Source organism: Capricornis sumatraensis, chromosome 10, assembly GCF_032405125.1.
Source record: "Capricornis sumatraensis isolate serow.1 chromosome 10, serow.2, whole genome shotgun sequence".
Taxonomy (NCBI): domain Eukaryota; kingdom Metazoa; phylum Chordata; class Mammalia; order Artiodactyla; family Bovidae; genus Capricornis; species Capricornis sumatraensis.
Window position 1 is genome coordinate 821,432 of NC_091078.1, and position 18,118 is coordinate 839,549.

The 18,118-nt window shown below is 51.5% G+C and overlaps 1 protein-coding gene across 2 annotated transcripts in view; it reads right to left on the minus strand.

Moving 5' to 3' along the window:
• Nucleotides 1-261: 261 nt before the first annotated feature.
• Nucleotides 262-18,118, minus strand: part of CXCL12 (C-X-C motif chemokine ligand 12) — a 28,208-nt gene continuing 10,351 nt past the window's right edge. Inside the window, exon 4 of one of the 2 annotated variants that reach the window (XM_068981754.1) lies at nucleotides 262-521. In XM_068981754.1, the coding sequence (XP_068837855.1) occupies nucleotides 437-521 (85 nt within the window). In that variant the 3' untranslated portion in view covers nucleotides 262-436. Of the gene's footprint in view, nucleotides 522-13,700; nucleotides 16,892-18,118 lie in introns of those variants that run through there. The other variant, XM_068981756.1, reaches the window with a different exon arrangement.

Below are 18,118 nucleotides of genomic sequence, written 5' to 3' on the forward strand. Positions count from 1 at the left end.
GGGCCCAGGGTGAGCCAGGTCGGGGAGCAGTTCCCTGCCCCTGCCGCAGGCTGAACACTGCCTTTCCTGATTCTTCTCTTTGCTGCTCAGTTTTACTGTAGAAGTGACATGGGCTTGTTATAAGAAATGCAAACCGCATGGGAAAATATAATCTGAAAATATGAAAGTGAGTGTAGCAGCTAGGGTCCCAGCAGAGAAGAGACGCACACTCCAGTTAGCGTCAGCTCAGAAGAGTTTATTAAAGGAGCTAGTTACAAAAGTGCAGGCAGGACACGGAGAAGGGGGAGGAGGGGGCAGTCAGTCACCAGAGACAAAGGCAGGGAGGAACAGAGGGTCAGAGTTCCAAACTTCATCAGCAGAGCAGGAGCTGGGCAGGGGCAGGGGGGCTGTGGAATGACTTGGCTCAAGGCTCCAGGGAATAAGCCTCCCGCCGTCCTCAGCTCCCGCTGGTGACGCCGACGGTAGTCCTGGCCGGGTCGGTTCCCAGGGCAGAGGTCAGGCCCGAGAGAGTGGGACTGGGTCTGCAAGGCGACAGAAGATATTCCAAACAGCCCCCAGCATCCCATCCCATCCCATAAAGTAACCTCTGTTGGCAGCGGAGTCTCTGAAGACCATTTTAGAAACTGGGTCCTCAAGACATGCACTGAACCTGGATTGTTCCTCCCGCGTCTCGCTTAGCCCTTCAGCTCTGCAGGGCACTGGGTGCGTGAGCAGCGGTCTGCCGCATATGCCAGGAATCCCACTAACAGTGAGAGACACAGAAATTACTGAGGAGAAGCAGCCACACGGAGGCTGGGTCCATGGCGACAGGCTGCCGTGTGGAGGAGGAGGATGTCCAGGGCTTAAGGCAGCACATGGGCAGGGCACCTGCTTCAGTGAGGCTTCTGGACTGGCCCTGCCTCGGCCTCCTGACACCCCTCCCAACTCCACGTGCAGTGAAGGCTTCCTGTGCAGCCTCGGAGCAGGTGTAATGAGCCTGGGGATCCCAGGGGCTGCGGGAAGCTGTTAGAGAATCTGATTTAGCTTCCAAACAGTCCCTGCAGCTTTGTCATTTCTCCAAGGCTAAGCATCCCAAGTGCAGAGTCCAGGTCCACCATGGTCCTGTGTCCTGGGCCTGCAGCATCACAGCTTCTGGAAACCATTAGGGATGCACCTGTTTAGGTGTCACCCGGGCCTGCTGAGTCAGAAGCTCTGCGCTGCAGCCACGAAACGTGTCCTAAGAAGCCCTCTGTTCACCTCTCAAACTTGAGCACCTCTGGTCTAGAGCAGCGATCTCCCCACTGTGAGGGTCCCCACAGAGCAAAGCGTACTGCCACAGGGGCCCCAGCCCGCCTCTGACTTCGCTGGTCACAGTCTGGGAACCCGGACTGGGCCGCTCGCCGGGGCCTTCCCCCGCGAGGCCTCTGTTCTCTCTGGACTTCCTAGCTCTTTGCGTTTCTATATTACTTTCACCAACCCTTCCTCTTGGATTTGCCTTCTCTATGTCTCTCTCTTTTTTTTTTTTTTTTCATCTAATCACTGAAAATGAGTTAGGGTGATAATCTTCTTTCCCAATGTTTACTGAGACAAAAAAAAATAATAATAAGTGCCTCAACAAGATAGATTATTGTGAGTAAAGCCTCTGTCTGGGGATTTTGCACAAGTATGTTAAAAATGGTGTGTTCCATTTCTCCTAATGCTTCAGCCTATAGCCTTGGGGACTTACTGTGTTCCATATGAAACCTGCCAAATGATTTTTTTTTAATAAAATGAATACTATGGCTTATGTTCATATAGTAACATGCATTGCAAATGTAACCACATGAAAGTGTTTAGAGAAATATTAACTTGCCGCATTATTCAAATTATGTCAAATTGACCAAAGCAAAGCCCTCAGGGCACGTGAGCAACAGCGAAAACAGAACGGCTTTGTGAATAGTTAGCAGGTGACAGGCTTCCTGCTTGCTGCCTTCCTTCTCGGGATAGTAGATCAGAGTAGACAAACAAACTTGGACTTGGCTTCATGATGGGAGGAAACTTCCAGAGAGACAAGAATGAAGCATAGCAGCTGCCCTCACAGGGCGTCGCAGCAGGGGCAGCTGGGGCTGGTGCGGAGGAGTCTGGTGGAGCTGGCAAGCAGAGGGAGGACAGAACCCAGACAGAGACACAGATCGGTGAGCCTGGGGTGAAGATGGTGCGGGGATCTGGGGTTGTGCGGGAAACTGGTGGAGCAGAAACGGCGCTCAGGGAGGGCTCTTGGTGGAGCGGTCAGTGCAGTTCAGTTCCGACGCTCAGTTGCGCCCGACTATTTTTGACCCATGAACCGCAGCATGCCAGACCTCCCTATAAATCTCCCACTCCCAGAGCTTGCTCAGACTCACGTCCATCGAATTGAAGATGCCATCCAACCATCTCATCCTGTGTTGTCCCCTTCTCCTCCTGCCATCTGTCTTTCCAAGCATCGGGGCTTTTCCAATGAGTCACTTCTTTGCATCAGGTGGCTGAGTATTGGAGCTTCAGCTTCGGCATCAGTCCTTCCAATGACTATTCAGGACTGATTTCCATTAGGATGGACTGGTTGGATCTCCTTGCAGTCCAAGGGACTCTCAAGAGTCTTCTCCAGCACCACAGTTCAAAAGCATCAATTCTTCGGCGCTCAGCCTTCTTCACAGTCCAACTCTCACACCCATACAAGGACTTCCCTGGGGGCTCAGAGGGTAAAGCGTCTGTCTACAGTGCGGGAGACCCAGGTTCAATCCCTGGGTCAGGAAGATCCCCTGGAGAAGGAAATGGCAATCCACTCCAGTACTATTGCCTGGAAAATCCCATAGATAGAGGAGCCTGGTAGGCTACAGTCCATGGGGTCGCAAAGAGTGGGACACGACGGAGCGACTTCACTTTCCTTTCCTTTTCACATCCATACATACCACTGGGAAAACCATAGCTTTGGCTAGACGGACCTTTGTTGGCAAAGCACTGTCTCTGCTTTTTAACATGCCGTCTGGGTTGGTCACAGCTTTGCTTCCAAGGAGCAAGCGCCTTTTAGTGTCATGCCTGCAGTCACCATCTGCAGCGATTTTGGAGCCAAGAAAATAAAGTCTCTCACTGTTTCCAGTGCTTCCCCATCTATTTGCCATGAAGTGATGGGACCAGACGCCATGATCTTAGTGTGGAGTTGGTTTTTCTTTAATGGATTAATTTATTTTGATTGGGGGCCGATCACTTTACAATACTGTGCGGGTGTTTGCCACCCACTGACACGAATCAGCCACTGATGTACGTGTGCCTCCCTCCCCCCTCCCCATCTCGTCCCTCTAGGTTGTCCCAGTGTACCGGCTTTGCATGCCCTGTTTCATGGTTTGAACCTGAACTGGTCATCCATTTCACGTATGGTAATATACAAGCTTCAGTGCTGTTCTCTCAAATCATCCCACCCTCACCTTCTCCCACAGACTCCAAAAGTCTGGTTTTTACATCTGTGTCTGTTTTGTTGTCTTGCATATAGGGCCGTCGTTACCATCTTTCTAAATTCCATATATATGCATTGCTGCTGCTGCTGCTGCGAAGTCACTTCAGTCGTGCGACCCCATAGATGGCAGCCCACCAGGCTCCCCCATCCCTGGGATTCTCCAGGCAAGAACTCTGGAGTGGGGTGCCATCATTAGCGTACTGTATTGGTGTTTTTCTTTCTGGCTTACTTCACTCTGTATAATAGACTCCAGTTTCATCCACCTCATTAGAACTGATTCAAATGCATTCTTTTTAATGGCTGAGTAATACTCCATTGTGTATATGTACCACAGCTTTCTTATCTTATTTGTCTGTTGATGGACATCTAGGTTGCTTCCATGTCCTGGCTATTATAAACAGTGCTGCGATGAACATTGGGGTACATGTGTCTCCTTCAATTCTGGTTTCCTCGGTGTGTATGCCCAGCAGTGGGATTGCTGGGTCATAAGGCAGTTCTAGTTCCAGTTTTTTAAGGAGTCTCCACACTGTTCTCCATAGTGGCTGTACTAGTTTGCATTCCCACCAACAGTGTAAGAGGGTTCCCTTTTCTCCACACCCTCTCCAGCATTTATTGCTTGTAGGCTTTTGGATTACAGCCATTCTGACTGGCGTGAAATGGTACCTCATTGTGGTTTTGATTTGCATTTCTCTGATAATGAGTGATGTTGGGCATCTTTTCATGTGTTTGTGAGCCATCTGTGTGTTTCTTTGGAGAAATGTCCGTTTAGTTCTTTGGCCCATCTTTTGATTGGGTCCTTTATGTTTCTGGGATTGAGCTGCAGGAGCTGCTTGTATATTTTGATGATCAACTCTTTGTCAGCTGTTTTGTTTGCTATTATTTTCTCCCATTCTGAAGGCTGTCTTTTCACCTTGCTTATAGTTTCCTTTGCTTTGCAAAAGCTTTTAAGTTTAATTAGGTCTCATTTGTTTATTTTTGCTTTTTTCCCCATTACTCTGGGAGGTGGGCCATTAGAGGATCCGGCTGTGATTTATGTCAGAGAGTGTTCTGCCTATGTTCTCCTCTAGGAGTTTTATAGTTCATGGTCTTACATTTAGATCTTTAATCCATTTTGAGTTTATTTTTGTGTGCGGTGTTAGAAAGTGTTCTAGTTTCATTCTTTTACAGGTAGTTGACCAGTTTTCCCAGCATGAATGTGGAGTTTTAGGTCAGCTTTTTCTCTCACTTTTATCAAGAGGCTGTTTAGTTCCCCTTCACTTTCTGCCATAAGGGTGGTGTCATCTGCATATCTGAGGTGATTGATATTTCCCCCGGCAATCTTGATTCCAGCTTGTGCTTCACCCGGCCTTGCATTTGCATGATGTACTCTGCATATAAGTTAACAAAGCAGGGTGACAATACACAGCCTTGACGTACTCCTTTTCCTATTTGGAAACAGTCTATTGTTCCATGTCCAGTTCTAACTGTTGCTTCCTGACCGGCAAACAGATTTCTCAGGAAGCAAGTCAGGTGGTCTGGTATTCCCATCTCTTTCAGAATTTTCCACACTTTATTGTGATCCACACAGTCAAAGGCTTTAGTGTAGTCAAGGACGCAAAAGTAGATGTTTTTCTAGAATTCTCTTGCTTTTTTTATGAGCCAACGGAGGCTGGCAATTTTACTGAGCACATAGGGAACCCCAAAGCAAGGTGAAGCTGGTCTTCCTGCTCCAGCATGTGACATATTCCTACCTTTGAGCTACTTCTCATTCTTCCGTGAGGGAAGACAGTTGAATCCAAGACCCAAAAATGTTCAAGACCATTGCAAAGGTTATCCTCACACTGTTTAAAACTAAATGTTTAATAATGTTACTTTATAAATCGTGTCTTTCTTCCATCCATTTCAATTCTGTTTGCTTTCTCTCTTCAGGCTCATCTTAAATCGCTGCATATCTTTTCTTACTGTGGATGACCTCCTTGACCCACGTCCAGGGAATTAGCGAGGCTCTTTGTTTCTCTTTCTGGATGGGAAACACAAAGTTCTGAGAACCTGCCTTCCCTTGCCCTAAGCATTAAAGACATACCCAAAGAGCCACAGATAGGGCCAGAGCTGCTCCTAAAGTCTGGTCCTGACTCATCCAGGTTGGGTTTGACTGGGTCCCTGAGATGTGATTTCTCATAAATACCTTTAGTTCCTGCCACAACTCCAAGCCCAAACCTGCCAAAGATGCCTTTTTCTGTCTTGTTTTGTTTCAGTTTGATGCTGAATTGTGTGAGCATGTGAGAAACAGCAATGGGATGGGCGCACGTCACCGCTGAAAACTTTACACTGCTCCACTTTGATCCGATTCTTATAGAATCGCACTGTGTATGTGGAGAGGAGGAGATTCAAGTCATTTTCAAGCTGCCTTGGACTTCCTGCTAAGCAACCCCTGAGTGGGGACCAGGTTGAGCGGTGGGGGGTTTAGGTTGAGGGAACCAGACAGAGGGCTCTATCTGTCTTATTTCACTTGGGAAACTTATTTTAAAATTTTCAAAAAATCTTTTGCTCAGGAGGCCATCTGTCTGCACTGAAAGGGATCTATCTGTCTTTATTAACACTGGCATGAGGTGGTGAAAATTGGAAGGATGAAAATTGGAAATTTGAACCCCCAAGAACATGTATTTCAAGCTGTGGAGATCTGTGGTTTGTGATCTCTCAGCAAAATTAAGAAATGGTGAAATCCAGATGAAAAAATTTTCAGTTCACAGATAAAGGAGCAAAAATGATTTTCAAACCACACCCTCATCAGCAGCCTTGTAATCAGATGTGCCCCATGTGTGCTGAGATGTCACAGGGAGCTTTTAGGTCCAGCCCAGACCACGATTGTCCCAACCCTTCCGGAGGTACAAGTCAGGGAGCTGAAGCCAGTGGCAATTACATAAGCTCAGGTGTTTTTGTTTAAATATTCTGTTCAACAAATAGTTAAAATTTCGCACAATGAGTGAGTGGTGGCCCCAAGATGGACATTGAGGAGTTGGAAATTTCCATGAAACTGGCAGTTGCTGGTGACTCTTGGTGATGAACCCAGGGGAACAGGGGCCAAAGCCCCTCTACATAGGAAATCTTGGAGGGGAACTGAGCTAGGAGCTGAGGTCCCTGAGTATGGGTCTGAGATTGCAGACAGGGAGCAGCGTGGAGATGAGGAAGGGAGAAAGGAAGCGACGGGCTGAGCCCAGGGTTGGGGGACTGTGGGGCTGTGTACCCTAAGGCCAAGCACAGAGCCTGAACACATAAATCTGGAACAATTCCTGAACCAGGGCTGCATGAGAGCATCCCGCCCTGGGTACTTCAAACAGCCCAGCAGGAGCACACTGGAGACAGGCCTGAGGGAAAACCTGAAGTAGGGGGGCTTCAACCCTTTATCCCAGCCTGGTCTTCTGCAAAGGAACAACCTCAACACAGACAGCTGAGGGACAAATATCACCAAGAGCACCTGGTACTTCACTAAAACACAGGTTTGATTACAAATGGAGGGCATAGGAGACATCTCTGGAAAACGAAAGGGCCTCATGATGGCGGTTTTGAGCAGCAAAGCTAGGCAAGTGAACCCGTACTCAGCACTACACTCTCTGAAGCCCGACATATCGAGCCGCAAAACCCCAACACGAGCCTGCACACCCCACCATGCAGAGATGGGACGGATCTGGTCCTGCTCTGCTACTGATCCTGAGTGTCCCTTCCTCCTGGGTATGTCAGGGCAAATGAGGCCCCTGACCTGGGGCAGCCAGCCCTGAGCCTGGCACCTAATCAGCACGTGGACAACATTAGCTAGCATCCATTCTATCCTCATTATTGATATTCCTGTTATTTTTTATCAGCCTCTGTCCTGGCTCTTGGAGGAGGAAATGGCAACACACTCCAGTATTCTTGTCTGGAGAATCACATGGACGGGGAGCCCGGCGGGTTATAGTCCACGAGGTCACCAAGAGCCGGACGCAGCTGAGCGACTAAGCAATAGCTAGCCCTGGCTCCCTCCACGCCAACTGCTCAGGGCAAGGTCTAACTCTTCGTTTTTCCAACACAAGAGTGCAGGCTCACGTGCAGGAGACACTTGTGCACACCTCACGTGTGCAGGCCCCGTGAGAGTCGCAGCACCCAGCCCAGTGGGTGGCGAAGGAGTGTCCAGTGCCTTTTAGGCTCAAAGTGGCTCCCTCCTGTCACCACAGCCCCTCCCCATCCCAACACCTCGCTTCCATCCCTCCATGGCTAATGGTTGCTTCTGAGACACACAGGGAGAAAGACCACCTGGTGACGCGGATGTGGAGACTCAGGCTCTGCTACTGTCACACACACGCTCAGGAAAGCGCTGAACTTGACTTTTCTCATATGCAAAAGAGGAACACCATCTCCCTTCCAGGGGTGGTCTGTTAGCATGTACTGTGTGTTGGGCACGAGGAAGGATGCAGTGAATGGTAGTCTGTACCTTTCCTCTCACGAAGGCGTCAGCGCTGCCCACCTCCGGGGCAGTCCCTTGACCCTACTCTGTGAGCTGCAGATGAGGAGCCGCAGACAAGGAGATCAGGGCTCGGCGAGGTACACAGGCTTCCCTGGGTCCCCAGTGTGGTCTGTGGCAGGCGGGCATTCGCTACGGGTCCAGTGATTCTTCAAAATTCTGTGGACTCTCATCTCTCCTCTTCCTAGGCCAGCTGCCCTGGCTTGAACCTGGCCTCTGGGGAGAAAGAGGAGCCCAGCACTGGGCCAGGGAGTCACCTGCCCTGGAAAGCAGCTCTGCTTTGGGTGAACAGAGATGAAGGCCAGGGGACGGCATGGGACAGGCACCTGAGTCATGTTCGGCTTTTCTGAAGGGCGAGGAGGAGGCAGAGGAGAAAGGGGCTGGGAGAAGCAGGGGAGAGCTTAGCAGAGCTCACAGACTCATTCATTCTCTGATAATGTGTCATTCAAGCTGAGACATTTTGAGAGAGAAAGGACACTGTTGGTGATTTTGTTGGGACAACAGGCAGACACCGGCACTGTTTGGGCATATCCAGGTGGACTGTGACTCCATTTTTAAGAGCTCTCAAAGGGCATCTTCATAGCATCACTGATGTCTTTGATGGTCCAGAGGATATCCTCTTTGATTTCCCTCTTTGGGAATCTTTGGATTCAGACCCTCTCCTTTCTGGGACCCAGACTCCAGGTTCTTGCTCCTTGTGTCTTCCCGAGTGCAGACCAGGCTTTCAGAGGTCAGCTGGGGGCTCCATGAGCCTCACTCTTTTGGAACTGGACTCCCTAGAAAGGTTTAATGACAGGATCTAGATCCTGTCCTCCCGCCACTTGAGACATGGGCCAAGAAAGTACCTTGTGGATTAGGACTGATTTGGCTATAAAAGCTCTTTAAGGAAGGGAAACGAGAGTAGCCATTCGATGTATGCTGTTATTGTCAGTGTACCCTGATTTTAGAAACATAAGTGTTTGTTGTTTTTTTAACTCGTATTAAATCAAGGGACTCTCCTGCTATCCTCTAACTTCTTTCCTTGTACTCAGGGAGGGTAAGACCCACTAACCACTGGGTTTTATGTACACAGGACCTGTAAGTATACTTGTGATCACCATCTACAAGAAAAATTGCATTTGACATTGTGAAACACTCACAAACACACATACGTGCAAACTGTTCTTCCCTTTAGTGAGTGTGATGTATGCCTGCCTGCGTTTTCCAATTTATCTTTTTTTTTTTTCTATTTGATGCTATTTCATTTTTAAAGATTGCTATTTCTGACAGGCTGTACTGACATCACAGCCAGAGTTTGCCCAGCATTTCTTCCAAATTGTCTCGTTTGAGATCTGAAAACACCCCGGAATCATACAGGGCAGAACTCGATCTGAAGCCCAGGAGCCTCTGCCCACCGCCTCTTGCCTGGGGCTCCTCTCTGCAGATGGCAAGGACGACTTGTCTGAAGCCAAACAGCCCAGAATCAGATCAGCCCTCCCCGAGTCCCAGCTCTGAGACACAAAGGCCCGTGCTGGAGCCTGGTGCCTTGTCCCTCAAGCATGAGAGGGCTGGTCTCCCGCAGGACTGTTGAGAGGATAAGAAGATTGTATCTAGAAAGTACTGTCAGGGCCCTTGTAGGTGCAGGCTGCCCTGGAAATATCAGCGGGATGGACAGCGCCTGAACAAGGTGCTTGTTTGTTCCCACTGGGAACTCTGTCCTGCCCACATGAGAACATATGCCGTGAATGCATTAACCTCCAGTCCCCCTCGGCCTCCTGAGCAAGCGATCTATCCGCGGGAGAACTGGAAAGAGCTGGTCTCTCGCAGGCCTGGTTCCCAGGTGCCAAGGCCCCGGCATGGCTCTGGGGGTTCCCACAGCAGCCGGTCACCTCCCCCAAAGCTCAGGAATGCCCAGAATGGTTGTTTCCTCACGGCCCTACAAGCCCCCATGACCCAGGCTGATGTTCCCACGTTCAGGAAAATGCCTAAGAAGAGGCCAGGACAAGGTGAGAACCCCATGGCTGCATCTGGGGCCTTCTAGACTGACCAAGACCGGTCCCTCCTTCCGGGGACTTCCACAGCTGCAGTGCAGGGCTTGGCTGGGCTCAGGGGAGCTGAACACTGGGTGCCAACCTTCCCAAGCCTTCGGCCACTGGCCTCACCTCCTCCACAGAGGGTCAGCCATCCTGCCTAGTTCTGGCTGCCGGCATCTACCTTGAGGCCAAGCCAGCAGCATCCAGCTGCTGCCAGCAGAGGCATTGGGGCCCCTGTAGGTGAGTCAGGGAATCCCAGGGGTCATGGAGCTCAGACCTCCTCCAAGCTGTTACTCACTTGTGTCCATCTGCGGAAGGACACAGCCTCATTTCCCTGAAGCTGATCCCTGATGATGGTCCTTTTCTGCTCGGTATTCCTGGAATCACACTCTTCTAAGGGCCTGGCTGTGTCCTAAGGTGTGGCCAGCCAGCCACTGCCTGTGCTGAAGCACCAGCAGCAGAGATCTCAGCCCCGGGGACCCCACTGACCGTGACTCAGGGAGTGCGTGCGGGTCCCTCCAGTGGGGAGGAGGGGGCGCCTCTGAGGAGAGGGGTGACTCCTTAGTCTGGACTCACAGGGAGTGAACCACTCTAGCTGGTCATGTGGTGGAGATTCCGGGGGAAGGAGGACTCTAGAGAAGAGACAGTGTGTGTGAGCACTCATCTGCAGACATTAGCGTGAGATACACTGGGGTCCGAATCGTGACTTAGCAGCGTGGCCTCAGGTGCACAGAGGAACACAGTCTTGTGAGCATTGCTGTCTTTATTTTAGAGCTGAACAAAGAGAGGGTCCCATGCGTTAGCGTCTTGTTGATTTATCAGGCAGTCATTCTAAAAGTTTTCCTTGAGTGCCTTCTATGGACCAGCCACAGGGAATAAGTAGTGAGTGAAAGAGGCCAGGCCGCTCTCTTCCTGTGTGGTGGTACTGAGCCTCTCCTTCAGAGGTGCGGTCAGCAGGCAAGTGAACGGGGAGGGTGGCGCAGCGGACGGGAAAGCAGGGTGAGGCGCCGGGGCGCATGCAGGGGAGGGGCTGCTGTGCGGGGTCAGGGCCCACAAAGCCGCTTCTGACAAGGTGATGGCGACCAGAGATGGAAGGAAGGAGGGGCGAACCGTGTGAATCCTAGGCAGAGACCACCGACAGCTAAGTCCTCTAGAGGGGCAGCCCTGGCCTGTTCAAAGTCAAAAAGGCCAGTGTGGCAGGAGTACAGACGGGCGAGTTCTGAGCGGGGCAGGGGCCGCAGGTATAAGGGTCTGCTGGCCACTGAGGATCTGGGTAGGGTGACATGGCAGGGCCTGATGGCCAGCCACTTGCTGCCGAGAGAGGAATCCGCGGGACATGACGGTGAGCCAGCTAGCGGCCTGGTGTAGGGGCTTCAGATAGGAGGTGGCTGTGGCTCGGACCAAACAGGAGCATGAGGGGTGTCTGGGCTTTGGATGCATTTCGAAGGTAACTAACTGGGTTTGTTAATGGTTTAGCTGAGGGCTGTGAAGTAATAGGATAAATCAAAGATAACTGAAAGGTTTTGGCCTGAGCCATGGGAAGACAAGGAGTTGTTATTTGCATAAATGAGGAAGGCAGGTAGGGGGAGTGGGAACTGGGCGTTCTGTCCTGCAGAGGAGGAGGTGGGAGTCTGGGAGAGGGGTCCCTGGATTCCTTAGCTCTGGGCACAATAAGCTCCCATTTCTAACTCACAGCAGGACACCGCACGGGCTCACAACGGCAGTCCTCAGGGGTCAGTGGGTCGCCCCTCCCTGAGGGCGGTAGAGAAATAATCTCCCTCTCTCAAGGCTGGCTTCACCAGCACTGCTTTTAGGGAACCCTTGGTGGTGCTCTAAGTTTCCCTGATCCCTGGATCAGTCCTGACCTACAGTCACCATGCTTTATGAAAATGCTCACGTCATTGCAAGTCACTCCCCCAACCCCTGACTGTAGGTTCCGTGAAGTCAGCGGACAAGCCGGCTTGCTCCCCACAGTATTCATACCGCCTAGTGATGAGCTTGACGTGGCAGCTGTTGGCTGGCTAAATGAGGGCCACCAGTTGTGTACACATGGTAGGCCGTGGACTTTTTTTTTTTTTTTTTTAATGCAGCATCATTCTGAAGAGTCAATATCATTCTGTGGAATGAACCCAGGGGCTCGGCTGTGGGCCCCTCCCTGGTGGTGGAGCATTCCGGACCGGCACTGCACAGGCCCCAAGGCACCAACAACACTGGCCCAAAAGGTTCCCCATCAGTTGGCGAAGCAGGAGAAACTCAACTTTTAAGATCGCTTTCAGCTCCAGCTGGTGTCCAAGCTTTGCTCAGAGTCTAAGCAGAGGCAGGCAGGATCTAATCCCAACTCTGTAGACTCCAGGGAGCATCAGAGCAAGAGAGGGAGCAGGACAGCTTCCATGCACGCCAGCCGTCAGATCCATGCAAGTGTGGGTGATGCTAAGCTCCAGAGTTATGTGGGGAGGCTGAGACTCAGGCAAGGGTCTCAAATCACAGAGTGAGCAGAGAGAAGACCAGGACTCAAGAACTGGCCTGTCCCAGGACCCCACAGTGCCGCATGACATGGCCTCAAATCCCTCCTTCCTCCAGCCCGTCTGCAACTAGGTAACCGTATCGCAGTCACTCTATAAATGACCGGGATGTACCCAGCACAGGGTGACAGTCACACGTGGGCCTACGGGCAGGAGAGTCTGGAGCACAGAACACTCTGGACTCAGGATTTCGGGGCCCTTTGTGCTGACCTCTCCCTTCCAGCATGGTTGAGAGAAGGTGGTAGAAAAGTGTGGAAGGCTGACCGACCTCTGTGTGGACAGAACCCAGTATCTGTCGGGCTCTCTCCCTGTTCTCAGTGTCCAGGCCAGTGCTGGCTGAATCAGCATCTGGCATCCATCAGGGGCCCTAGAGCAGGACAGCAGAAAGTGCTGGGTGTTTGGCCCTGCCATCTGGGACAGAGGCTCTGCTGCCTTCTACTAAGCCTGAGAAGCAGAGTAGAGGTTTCCCTCCCCATCGCTGATGCACACTCAAGCCCTTACACAAAACTATCCCTTTGGAAGTAGAGGGCTGACTGGCCTTAAAGAAGGGCTTCTAGCAAAACCAGGTGCATTCGGGGAAGAGGGAGTGCCTTCCCCCCGCTAAGGATGCAGACTAAAGGATGAGGGTCTGCGCCAGGTCTTGCCTATGATGGATGAACGTCTGCCCCCAGGTCTTGCCTACGATGGATGAACGTCTGCGCCAGGTCTTGCCTACGATGGATGAACGTCTGCCCCAGGTCTTGCCTACGATGGATGAACGTCTGCCCCAGGTCTTGCCTACGATGGATGAACGTCTGCGCCAGGTCTTGCCTACGATGGATGAACGTCTGCCCCAGGTCTTGCCTACGATGGATGAACGTCTGCCCCAGGTCTTGCCTACGATGGATGAACGTCTGCCCCCAGGTCTTGCCTACGATGGATGAGGGTCTGCCCCAGGTCTTGCCTACGATGGATGAACGTCTGCCCCAGGTCTTGCCTACGATGGATGAACGTCTGCCCCAGGTCTTGCCTACGATGGATGAACGTCTGCCCCAGGTCTTGCCTACGATGGATGAACGTCTGCCCCCAGGTCTTGCCTACGATGAGCATCATCACTACGGCTTGTTCTCCACCAACTGTTGCAGAGAGGATAATATAACCCCTCCGTGTGTTCGGTTTGAGGAAGAAAAACCAAGTCTGGAGAGTTCCACATGGTTACACTAATTTCAAACCGTTGGCTGCTACATTTGAGTACATGTCTTTATTAGGAAAATTATAAGTGCACATACATCTTTTCATTGATATGATTTCAAAGTAGAAATTGTTGTTTCTTAAAAGGAGTTGTTACTTGTTCTTTTTTTAAAAAAAAAAAAAAGCACACTGCATACAGGAAGCTGCCTTCTCCGGGACCATTTTCACATTTTGTGGGAGATGCCATTTAAACAATACAAAATACAGTATTTATCACATTTAACACTGAACCCATCACTGCTCAGAGACTGAGAGTCCAGCGAGGTTGCAGGATTACAATCTATGGGATTTTTCAACTTGGCAATGCCGGTGGTCTCCTTAGGGGACATGAAGGTTTTTCTAAGGGATATTTCCAAGGGATGGGAAATTTCCCAGCGAAGATGCATAGAGGGATCAGGACCCCACCATTCTCATTCAGCTACAAAAGGGGGTACCACCTGGGAAAGGTGATAAGCGCCCACTGAGAGATCGCACGGTGATTACACCAGGCAGCACTCAGAAAAGGCAGGTCAGACTGGATCCTGTGACAAGGCGTAAGGTCTCTGGACTTCACGCGGGGGAACTACAGCCTTCTGTTACGCAGGCCCTCTCCTCAAAGCTGGCCCTCCTTTTTCTGGAGGGCCCCTCCTGAGCCTCGCTGGGGTCTTAGCACCTGGCCGGAGTGGGGCAAAGAACAGTGCAAACAACACAAGGCACAGATTCAGATTCCAACACGCAGCACGTCTGTGAGCTCCGTCCCCCCAGTCTTCCCTGCCCGGGTCCTGACGCAAAGGCTGGTGGCGGAGGACCACCCTGGGGTCACACAGAGCACAAGGGAAGGTCAGAGGGGGCAGCGCTGGGCCTGGAGGAACAGCTGGGTACTCCCTAATCAAAGTGATGCACAAGATTTGTATTTTGAAAGCAAAAGGGGATCACGAGAGTCTTTTCCTGTGCAAATGGACTATTTAAATGCATATTTGCTTTAGCTGGGCAGTCTCCACTTAGGAGCGACTGCAAGGAGAGGAATTGTCATACAAATAATTTTCCAGGCAGTTTCTCCTCTTATCTATTTTCCTCCCAATAGGGGAGAAACGAAAATTATTCTTTATTTAACTGCAGTCAAGATTTATTTAGGGCCATGTTAATTTTCTAAGAGAAAGAAATTTAACGGTTCTGGTTCATGGATTCCAGCGGAAGATGCTTCTAAATTTTCCATGAGATTTTAAAATATCTTGAATTACTTAGAAAACGACTCTCCCACTAACAGTTCGATCATTTTATGTATAATTCAGGAGCCCTGTAGTGACAGGTTAATTTCAGAAGAGGGTTTTGAAACCAGTTCTGTATCCCTTATAACTAATACAGGCCCCTCCAGACTCTATTTAATCAGTATAACAAAGCTGGTTTGACGATGTGAATTTTTGTTTGGTTGATGGATTTGCCATATACTGTGAAGATCTAATGTATAGGAATATTTATGGAAATGCCTAACACATGTTACTGATAACTCAGAGATTATTAAATCTGAGGACACCTACAATTCAAGATTATTTTACAACTATATACTTTCTGCATGTTATTTACAGTTCCTGTCAATTGATACATTTCCTGGTTTTGCCCTTTTTTTTTTTTTTTTCCTACTTTCTTAACTTAAAAAACCTTACTGGGAAGTTTAACCAGAGAGGAAAAGTATTAGTGAGACCAAATGAAAAGCAAAACAAGCAAAAACCTTTCAAGTGCCTAAACCTTTCCAGAAAGTGAGATTTTTAACTGTTTAATGCAATCCTACAAACTGCTCTCAGTAAAGGGAAACACGCTAAATGTCAGAATTTGTAAGCTACTTTCCTAACCAGCCCATCATTTTCTAAGAGGAACGCCCTGCTGCACATCCTGTAAGCACGAAATGGCAGTGGCAGCAGAGAAGGCCCAGGCCCACTGTGCAAGGCAAAAGTGATAGAATCATCAAATGGGGGAAAAGGTGAGCTTAGACTTTAATTGGGAAGGAATCCTCATGTTCAGCTTTGATTGTTTTACGGGTCGGGCTTTCAAAACCAAAAAAAGTTGAAAAAAATTTTTTGTTATTCCCCAAACAATGCTGACACCACCGTAAGAAAACCTTCTGTATTTCTGAGATATCAACAACTATAGAAGCCTTGAGGGTCTACATCCTCGGAGGTCCATACTGCTGCAAACTGAGTTCCCTTGGGCTCTGTTGATACAACCAGGGGTTTGTGATCACGGGGAAATCAAGGTCCAAACGGATCACAGCCCTAATCAGAAACCTGGTCAAAGGCCCCAAGGGGCACCTCCTCACTCTCAGCCTTTGCATTCAAGGAAGTGACAGCGCATGCACCAAGGACGTTGGCTTTGAACAAAAACACAGGATTGGACGCAGGACAGTATTCCAAACAAGACACAGACGTGCACAGGGATCTCAGGACCAGGTGACATGAGACATTTTGGGTTGCTTCTTAGTGCCCAGTTTAAAGTAAAGCTTTGGTCTTGAGAGAGTCCTTTTCCGGGGTCACGGAGACAGCCTTGGATACACATGACGATGGATGAGAGAGAGAATGATGAGAAGGACGTGATGGGATGTAGAGGAGAGCTCGGGATGAAGGGTGCATCTCACCCTACCCTGGCCTCACACTCCTGCCTGCTCAGCTCAGGGAAGCCCTGCAGTGCTCACCAAAAAGGCCCACCCCTGCTCTCACCCCCGAGAAGGGTGAGCCTCCCGCCTGGCCCCCTAGAACCTATCTCCTCCAGCACTCGCAAAGGCGAGCCTTCACTAGAATCTGCCCAGGCTGGTTGGTGCGAACCCCTCCCGGTGGCTCTCCACATGGTGATGTTGTGGGCCAGCCTCCCTCCCTCTGGGGTTCTGGGGTTCCGGCCTGCACAGCTCAGGAACCTCTGGCCAGATAAGGGGTTCCGTGGGAAAGATACAACAAAGCAAGGTAATAGAATGGTCTTAATCTAAGTTCCTATTTGTTACCAGTGACATTGGATAATCAAACTAAATGAGAAATAAACACCATATACTCTGCTACATAATCAAATGGTGAAGTAAGGCAAACTGTGCGCGACAAGGCCCTTGGAAATGCACTCAGCCCTGCCTGGGTGCAGGGGGGTGGCTACAAGCCCTTCCTAACTCTGGTTTCAGACCTGGGCTCCTACTGGGAGGCTTCCTCAGGCGTCTGACCCAACCTGCGCCTCTCACATCTTGAACCTCCTGTTGACAAGAACAGAGGGAGACACGTTAAGGCGGGTTCCCGCAGCGGCGGGGCAGCACGCTTGAGACGCCGAGACCCGCTCCAGCCGGGGACCCCCCTCCTGGTTTCCAAACGGCTGCGGGGCTTCTCCCTTCCGGGACCCTGAGCGAGGAGGCGGGAGTGAGAGAGACAGACGGCAGAGGCGAGGCACGGACGGAAGGCGGGACGCGGGGAGGGCAGGTGGGCACAGCGAGCTCGGGGCGGAAGGACGCACGAGGGCACGGCACGGCGGCCACGCGGCGGGACGAGGCGCGAAGCCCCGGCCCCGCACGGGCGCCAGCGCGGCCGCCGCGCGCCCAGCCCAGGGCCTCGGGGCGGCGCGGGGCCCGCAGCCGGGCGCCGGGACCGCGCATGCGCACGCGTGGCGGACGCAGGAGCGCCGCCTAGCGGAGGGTCCACCGCGGAAGGGAGGCCCGGCTGCTCGGCTCTCCAGGCGGCCCTGCTTCAGGGGGCTGGGGCTGCGCCGGCCGTCAGACACTGAGCGGCCCCAGGGCCAGCGGGGCAGTCTAAGGGCAGACGGAGGCTTGCCTGTGCTTCTTCATGGGGCGGGGGGCAGCTCCCGCAGCTTGGGCTGCCCCGGGATGGGTGGCAGGTGCCGTCTTCCCGAGCACCGCAGAAAGCAGTTTGCAGCCTCAGGGAAGCAACAGCTTGGCCCACAGTCGCTACAGGACAGACAGCTCTCCCAGAGCAGACCTGTCAGCCTCTTTGGCACAAAGATATCCTGTTCCTGAGGTGGGAAGAAGGGAGCATGGAGACACGTGTCTGGCCCACTTTTCCAGACACTTGTAACAGCAGTGCTACCCTGGCCGAGGTCTCGCAGACCACTGCTGCTGGATCCCACAGAAAGGCCTGCACCCCTAGGCAGTCCAGCCACCACCCAGAGGCCCTCAGAGGCGCCGAGGGCAGGACGAGGCAGATGGGCACCCCACACACCCGGGAGCAGGCCCCGTCTCCCCCGCCCCCGCCAGAGGGTACAGGCCGGGGGATTCGCCAGATACAAGGGCTGCGGGGGAAGTAAAAGGTCCGTGGCCGCAGCGCCCTAAGGGGTACAGTCCTCCAGTGGGGAAAAGTAACGACTAATTCTTAATTATGCCGTCAAGCAAGAGGAGCTCACAGTGCTCTGTGACCCGGGTGACAGGCAGGGGCCCTGAGCTGCTTCGCCTGAAATCCATGTACTCCGCCCTTCA